At 41.0% G+C, this 9,100-nt stretch overlaps 1 protein-coding gene across 1 annotated transcript in view; it reads left to right on the top strand.

The window, feature by feature from the left end:
* Positions 1-263: 263 nt before the first annotated feature.
* LOC115063343 (murinoglobulin-2-like) overlaps positions 264-9,100 on the top strand; it is a gene marked incomplete at its 3' end in the record, with an annotated part of 14,323 nt that continues 5,486 nt past the window's right edge. The window contains exons 1-4 of the mRNA XM_029534734.1: positions 264-440; positions 2,563-2,746; positions 3,482-3,641; positions 3,745-3,797. Of these exons, the coding sequence (XP_029390594.1) occupies positions 355-440; positions 2,563-2,746; positions 3,482-3,641; positions 3,745-3,797 (483 nt within the window). The remainder of the gene's footprint in view (positions 441-2,562; positions 2,747-3,481; positions 3,642-3,744; positions 3,798-9,100) is intronic.

Here is a 9,100-nt window from a genome sequence, read left to right as displayed (position 1 = left end):
TCAGGTAATAGCCACGTACTGCAAAGATTTACTGGTAATTAAGACTGAGAAAGTCTGCTCTAGTTCAGACTAAGCAAATTCTGTGGCCTTGTCCCTTTACCAACACCAGCCACAGCTCCTCTGGCACCTTTCCTGTGACTGTTGTAATTTATTTGACTTGTGCTCAGGCCACCACTGAACACAGTGACATTAACAGAGAGCAAATACTCTATTTTCCTATTTAAACCCTTTGGGCAGAGCATCCTATTTGCATAGAGGACTCATATATAAGCTGCTGTGGATTGGAGGACTCTGGAAACAGTGTTAAGGAGAGGGACACCATAATTCCTATCTTCCTGTCCTTCTTACCACACCATGTGGAAGGACAGACGGGCTCAGCTCTGTCTTTTCTCAGTTCTTCTTGCCTTCCTGCCTTCTGCTTCCTCACTCAATGAACACCTGTGAGTACCACCAAAGCCCTCTTTATATCTTCCCTTCTCCAATCAAAAAACTATCCATTTCCCTTTCACAGTCCCTTCCCCTGAAAATCTCCCTAAATTCTTTTTGCTTTACAACTAGCAAATAATTGTTTATATGTGCTCCAACTTTAGTATTACTTGATTCTGGATAATCGTTTTCCCATCTCTAAAGCAATCACTGTTACTAAACTAAGGTATGGTATGATTTAGAATAGTGTTCACCTCATTACTGAACCAGTAGTATCTCAATTCCCAATGGTCAAGGATATTCTTGGGTGTTTAAACTATTTAATCTCTTTGAAAAATAAGCATTTAAAGTGTTAACATTCTTGGTTGGAAATGTGTAGCCTATGGTGCAACTTTGAGACAGATAAGACTTCAGGCACAACAGAACTCTGTGGCTATTTGTGTCCTAAAATAATACATTTGTTAAGATCACAGACCTTGGATTAAACAACCAGGAGAACTTACTTGATGTCAAAAATAACCATATAATTAGGATTATACTGTTGATTGACTTTTTTATCTGTGTTAAGAAAAATATATTTAAGGTGGTAAAAATAAAAAGCAAGCTAGTGATATTTTTACCTACTGTGATATAGCAGTGACAGGCTAGATTTGGGGGGACAAAAATCTCTAATTCTAGGAAAAAGAAGAGAACGATTCCTAACCTTTGGCATTTTCTCAAGTATAACATAGGTGAATTATGCAAGTTTAAATTTCACAGTCACATTATAAATCTTATGTTGAAGAGTACCCAAAAGTAATAACAGGGTGAGTTAATTTTTTAAGAATTAAAAATGGGTGATAGAGCGATGGCTCAGTGGTTAAGAGCACTGACTGTTCTTCCAGAGGTCCTGAGTTCAATTCCCAGCAACCGTATGGTGGCTCAAAACCATCTGTAATAGGATGTGATGCCCTCTTCTGTTGTTTCAGGAGAGAACAATATTGTACTCACATGCAAAAAATTTATCAATAAATTTGAAATGAAATGGGGAGGAGTAGTTGGAGAGATGATTCAGGTTAAGAGCACTGACTCCTCTTCCAGAGGTCCTGAGTTCAATTCCCACCAACTACAATGTGACTCACAACCACCTGTAATCTGATGTGATGCCCTGTTCTGTTGTACTTCTATGTACTCAGATACATAGAATAAATAAGTTTTTAAAAAGAATTAAATTGGTAATGAAAACATAATAATTTTTATGAAAAGAATAATTATTTCTCTCATATTCTCATTAAAAAAATAAAAACTTAGATCTTGAACTCTGGTTGCTTAGTGAAGGGGGTGGATGCCATTTCTTTTTCTTTTTTATTAGATATTTTCTTCATTTACATTTCAAATGCTATCCCCAAAACCCCCTATGCCCTCCCCCCACCCTGCTCCCCAACCCACCCACTCCTGCTTCCTGGCCCTGGTATTCCCCTGTTCTGGGGCATATGATCTTGGCAATACCAAGGTCCTCTCCTCCTATTGATGGCCAACTAGGCCATCCTCTGCTATATATGCAACTAGAGGCACAGCTCTTGGAGGGTGCTGGTTAGTTCATATTGCTGTTCCTCCTATAGGGTTGCAGACCCGTTTAGCTCCTTGGGTACTTTCTCTAGCTCCTTCATTAGCGGTCCTATGTTCTCTAGCTCCTTCATTAGCGGTCCTATGTTCCTTCCAATAGATGACTGTGAGCATCCACTTCTGTATTTGCCAGGCATTGGCATAGCCTCACAAGAGACAGTTATATCAGGCTCCTGTCAGCAAAATCTTGCTCGCATATGCAATAGTGTCTGGGTTTGGTGGTTGTATATGGGATGGATCCGGGGAGGGAGGGAGTTGAGGGGTGCGATTTAGTCTCTGGATGGTCCTTCCTTCTGTCTCAGCTCCAATGCCATTTCAACTTGCCACAGCAGGTATCACTGCTGAAGGTGATCATTTGATGAGCTGATAATTGTCTGTCAACTCTACTGTGTGGCAAGCTGTGACATCTGCCACACTGTCAACCTGCCATCTCAGGCTGTTGAAACATGAATGGTAATGGTTGTTGTGATGAAACTCCAGTTATAGACAATGAGCTCTGTCATCAGCTGGCCGGATCTCCTTCCTTTCCAGGAAGTATATGGTGCTGGTCCCTTCTCAACTCTACACTGAGACCCCTGAGAAAATCTGCCTCCATCTATACCATCTGAATGAGACAGTGACCGTCACAGTATATATGTTATATCCTGGGAAACTGAGAAACCTTTTCGATAATCTTGTGGTTGACAAGGACTTGTTCCAATGTGTTTCCTTCATTGTGAGTACTATATACCTGTCCTGATTTATTTTATATCTATGAACATATTGTGAGTATGTATATTTAATATCCATATATATTTCTAAAACAGGTTAATCTAGAAGCATATCAGTGAACTCAAAACAATAGTAATTTAGAACATTTACCCAATAAACAAATAGCATAGATCATCCCACCCCAAAATGAGATGAGAGAATACTTGTGCATGCACTGATTTTCCATTGAATTCCCTCAAAAAGGCATCTGCCCAGAGAAAGAAAGGGTTTGCCAATTCATAGTACTTCCTACTAGTGCACTCCAGTTGATTAGGACCACATCTCCTATGCGTAATCCTGATATCCTGAAAAAGTGCTGTGTTTCCTCTTCTTTGGGACCTATCCTCAAGACATAATTCCTATCACCATTAATACATTACCTTTCTCTCTACCTCAGTTTCAGAGTTAGAGCTCATGTTCTTTCATTTGTTATAGATAATTTTCAATCAAGATTCTATTTACTCTATAAAAATCACTGTGTTTTTGTTACCCACATAAACTCACATTGAATTACACAAAATGTTGTGTTTTCTTTTCATTAGTTTTTCCCTGACACTGTTTTTTCATCCATGTAATCCTTAAACAGAAACTGATGGACCCTCCACCTCTTTCCTGTGAGGTGGAAGGAGAGGTTAGTGAGGTAAACTAAGAAGTGCAGAGAGTCAGATGGTGAAGGGTCTCTTGTCCCTGTTGTTCACAGATTCCTAGACTCTACTCTTCTGATATAGAGGACTTTATCTATGTCAACATCAAAGGGCCAACACGTCAGTTCAGTGAAAGACTTGTGGTGCTTTTGAAGAACAAAGAAAGTGTTGTCTTTGTCCAGACAGATAAGCCCGTGTACAAACCAGGACAGTCAGGTATGAAGCTCCACAGTGGGCAAAGGAATTAAGTCACCATCCTGAACATGGCAAGAAGGCCTAGTAAATTCACTAGTAAATTCACTCTCTCTTTTTTTTCCAGTTAAATTTCGGGTTGTTGCTATGGATAAAAATCTACGCCCCCTGGATGAGTTGGTGAGTCTTTCACCTGTGGGTATTGGTGAGTTCTTCAAGACAAAAATGTCACTGCAATATTCTAATTTCTAACCCCTTCTGAGACATGAGTTGGTCTTGTTTTCTATTCTGCTTTTTTGCCTATGTATACCCCTCACTTGGTTACCATTGGCCATCCTATGGCTTCCTTATATGTGAGTATCCTTATTTTGTAGCCCATTATTGATTAAGTATCTCTGGGTTTTCTTTATACTTTGTGGAGACTAGTACTGTATAGAACCTTTAGATTGGTTATATTTTTCAGTCATTTCTTTTGCAGATTCTGTTACTTTGTGCCATGCTTAAGAAATCCATTTCTAGTGTAATAGGGGTATTTCTCACACAGTCTCTATTATTTTTATAACTTTGTATTTAAAACTTGGATTCTTCCCTAAATGGACTCTTTTAAGAATAACATTGCATTTCAGTCTCTTGTTCTCTATACTCAGGCAAGTTGTGGGGATCTGTGTTAAATAACTTCTACTATGAAAAGAAGCTTCTCTGATGAGGGATGAGGGGTGCTTTAATCTATATCTATATTTATAACTATATCTATCTGTATCTATCTATATCTAAAGATAAATCAGTAACAGCTGGCTTAACACTGTGTTCCTTAGCAGCATAATAATAGTGGGTTCTCTCCTGGGGTCTATGATGCATGAACCCCCAGGTTCTAGGCTCTAAAATGAATCCAAGTGTGTGGATTTAATCTTGTACAGCGGGACTTAAGTCAAGTCAGAAGTAGTTGGTTACTTCCTAGACATTTGTACTACTACTGCACCAGTGGGTATGTCTTACCAGGCCAGGGGTTCTCATAGTTTATAGGCTTCACAGCTGGGTAAGATTGACCTTTATCCCCCTCTGATAGTATGGATAACACCTTCAAGCTGTATGGAAGCTAGCAAGTAGGAAAGGTGGTTCCTGTCTGTACAGGCTTGACTGTAGAATATGAAATCCTGAATTGGAAATATAAATCACATGCTTGCCTCCCAAGGCACTGAACTTGTTGTGTCAGGGAGGAAGGAAAAACAATAAGAGTCAAAGGTGAATACTTTCGGAGACAGAATAAATGCAAGGGAAAAATCCTCTAAACACAGCATGGCAGCTGCAGGTATTACAAGCCAGGAAAGTGAGGTATGAAGTTGTGTTAGCATGCACAAGCACATGCTAAAAAAGAAAAAAAATCCTGGCATGGAAAGGTGAGATGAAAATGAAGTACCACCCCTAGCTAAGGAGCTATTATTATGACAGCTACTGGGAGAAAGTCAGTTTTCTTTAAGAGTATAGACCCTGCTAAGCCTGCTATAAGCCAGTGGAAGTCCACATATCCAAGAATATATAGATATGCATCACAAATTTGAATCCAATGGATGGAAAAAAAGAGAACACTAAGACAGGTACAGAGGGAAGGGAGATAGATCAGAAAGTGAGGAATATTATCAGGAAATACTGTCCAAAATTCTCAAATCCACTTTTACTTAATTTGCTTTATACAAATAAGAAATTACAATGGACACCATTTATTGGAGAGTCTAAAATTTCCGTTTATTCCAGTAATCTATTGTATAATTTTATCAAGTATGTATTTACCTTTTATTCTATGATTTATTCTTCTCTCATTCAAAACATCCTGATCATAGACTCCCTTCCCCCAGCTTCTCCCAGTCTCCCACAGCTTCCCCTTTCCTTCAGATCCATTTCACTTCAGAAAAAAAGTAGCCCTCCCCCTAGTGATATCAACTGAACATGGCACAACAAGATTCAGTAAGACTAGCCACAAACCCTCATATAAAGGCTGGGTAACACAACCCAGTAAGGAGGAGAAGGGTTCCAAGAGCAGGCAAAAGAGTCAAAGACATACCTGTTCCCACTGTTAGGACCCCACACACCCTGAGCTAAACAAGCACAGCATGCATGCAGAGGACCTACCACAGATCCAGCAGGCTCCATGATTGTCTCTTTAGTCTCTGTGAACTCCTATGGGTCATGCTTTATTGATTCTGTGGGCTACATTCTCCTGATGTCCTTGACCCCTGGATCCTACAACCCTTCCTCCCACTCTTCTTCAAGGTTTCCCCAGCTCTGCCTATTGTTTGGCTGTGGGTCTCTGCATCTGCTCCCATAGCTGCTGGAGAAAGCCTCACTGATGAAGACTGGGCTGGGCACTGGTCCTATGAGTGTAGCAGGATATCATTGACCTTTTCCTCCTCAGTTAGTCATGTTTGGTTCTACATAGGTCTCTGAGCCATCTGGCTTCTCGTTCCTGGCCATCCAGGCAGTATGGGGGCATAGACTCCCTCTCATGGCTTGGGCTCCAAATTAGACCAGTCATTGGTTGACCACTCCCACAAAATCTGAGTCACCATTGCCTTCATACATCTTGCTGGTAGGACAGGTGTGGGTCAAAGGTTTTGTGGATGGGTTGGTGTCCCAATCCCACCACTGGAAGCCTTGTCTGGTTATAGAGGATGGTTCCATATCCTCCATTACTAGGAGTCCTCACAAAGGTCATCCTCATAGATAACAGGAGCTTCCACATCACCCCCTACATGTCTCCTATTCCAGTCATCTTGCCCCATATTCTCTCCCTCCTTTCCTCCCTTCCTGACCTCATCCCTCCTGTTTCCATCTCCTCCCTCCCTGAGTACACCTGCAAAATCTATTCTGTTTTCTCTTCCCAGGATGATTCAAACATCTCCCAGAGCCCACCCTGTTACTTAGCCTGTCTGTATCTGTGGATTGAAGTATGATTACCTTTTACTTTACAACTAGCATCTGCTTATAAGTGGCATATCGTGTTTATCTTTCTGAGTCTGGATTGCCTCACTCAGGATAATTATTTCTAGTTGTATCCATATGTGTGTGTTGGGGGGGGGTGTTGGAGTCTACTGGACAATCCCTCAATCCTTTTACCCATCTCTGTAGGCTTATGATACAGTAAAATTGGCAGTGTAAGTTAGGTTTTGATTGCTGTGCTGAAACACCATGACTATGGCAACTCTTATAAAAAAAAAGAAGACAAAAAGAAAACACACACACACACACACACACACACACACACACACACACCAGAAAAAGAGCTGGGCCATGGTGGCACATGCCTTTAAACCCAGCACTTGGGAGGCGGAGGCAGGTGGATTTCTGAGTTCGAGGGCAGCCTGGTCTACAGAGTAAGGTCCAAGACAGCCAGGGCTATACAGAGAAACCCTGACTCGAAAAACCAAAAAAAATTTCATTGGGACTGGCTTATAATTTCAGAGGTTTAGTCCACTATCTTCATGGCATGAAGCAGGTACCAGAGGCTGAGTGTTCTATATCCTAATCTGCAGACAGCAAGAGACTGTGTCACACCCGGCATAGCTTGAGTATTTGAGACCTCAAAGCCTACCCATTCAGTGACACATTTCCACCAAGAAGACCACACATACTCTATCAAGGCCACACCCCCTAATAGTGCCACTTCCTAGGGGCACTCATTTAAACTCATGAGACTTTGGGAGCCATTCCTATTCAAACTACCAAAGTTGTTGACTTGCTTTCTAGTACTTTGTATGACTATGTAGTGCCTGTTCATGTGTGTGTGTGTGTGTGTATATACATATGCTTGTGCTAGATAGGAGACAATCTAACAATCTCAGTTTTCAGTTTTAGGGGGCCATACAACTTGGATTCTGAGTCAACCTCTCTGACTGGCCTGGAACTTGATGATCAGGTTAAGTTAGGCTGCCTGACCAGTGACCCCTGAAGAACTGTCTGTTCTTGCTTCTACAACTGGGATTACAGAGAATACTTGTTCTTACTATTTATGTGGATTCTAGGATGAAAACTAAGTCCTTAAACCCTGTCAGCCAGCACATTGCCAACTGTGTCTCCCTTCCTTTGTTCACATCCCAGTTTCATAATAGTTACAACATTTCCTTTTTAATTAATTAGTTAATTTACATCTCAAACACAGTTCCACCTCCCAGTCCCTCCCTGACATGTTCCCTCCCTGATCACTCTGGTCTCTTCCCCAGATCTCCTCTGAGAGTGTGGTACCTACCCTGGGTATGCACCACTATGACACATCAAGTCTCTGCCAGATTAGGCTCATCCTCTACCACTGAGACCAAGGTAGCCATGATGACTGAGCTGCCTGTCTTCTCCTGGGGGCCAGGAGGGGCTCATTCCAGCCTATGAATGTTCTTTGTTTGGTGGCTCAGACTCAGAGAGTTCCCAGGGGTCTGGGTTAGTTGGCTCTGTTGGTCTTTCTGTGGGGTTTGTATCCGCTTTGAGGCCTTCAATCCTTCCCCCAACTCTTCCATATTTGTTCCTAACCTCCATCCAAAGGTTGGCTGCGGGTATCAGTATCCCTTTCAGTCTGATGCTAGGCAGAGCCCCTCAGAGGACAGCACTCCCATTTTTATTTAGGGTAAATTCACTTCCATGAATTAATCTTTTCTTCAGAATTTCATCAACTGCTCCTGAATGTTTTATATAAATTTTACTATCAGGTTGCACTTCTACAATCATGCTGGAAATTTGATTGAAGCGTTAATAACATATATATTTATTTGGAAGAGTGTGAATCATGTAATAAACATTTCTGTCTAGTGTGTATGTATCTACTCATTATTTTAGATTTCATTTTAGATAGTCCTAATGGTTTGCAATGTTCTTCTTAGGCCTACTGGATTTCTTAATTGAAATTAACTTATTTCCCATGTCATAGTTTTCATGAATGAATGGAGTTTATAGAATTTATAATGTGTTGCCTGCATTTTCACTGAAATTAAAATTTTTTAAGAACCCCATTATTTTTTCTCATGTTGATCTTGCTGAATTCACTAGTAAAAAATGGGTTACTTGGATTCCAACAGGTTTTGTGTGCTGGTTATAAAGTGGTCTTGCTACTATACTTTAGGGTTCATTTCTCTGCCATTTAAAGAATTAAAAGGCAGGAAATGTCTTGAGCATAGCAGGCAAAATCAGCCAGTGAGGAGAGCCTTTTATTAGAGGTGAGGAAACACACACACACAGCAGGCACATGGGTGGGAAGGCTATAGAAGGGGCTTGGGAAGTCATTTCTCTCTAAGACTGGGGTCTTTAAGGATCGTTGAGAGGTTGTCTTTCTTTAATTTAGTGTTGATCAGTTTGATCAAAGACAGAAACTTTAGTGTAAACTTGTCCTGCTCTTAGCCTTGAATGTGTCAGACTGGTCTACAGCAGAGGTGCCCTAGTATTAGGAGGCAGAGCCCTATGGCAGGCTTTGGGTATTTGTCTTAGATCAGGAGTGTGAGGAGGAA

Source organism: Mus pahari, unplaced genomic scaffold, assembly GCF_900095145.1.
Source record: "Mus pahari unplaced genomic scaffold, PAHARI_EIJ_v1.1 scaffold_10551_1, whole genome shotgun sequence".
NCBI classification, from domain to species: Eukaryota; Metazoa; Chordata; class Mammalia; order Rodentia; family Muridae; genus Mus; species Mus pahari.
Note: the sequence above shows the minus strand (reverse complement) of the source record. Positions and strands in the feature narration are given on the sequence as shown.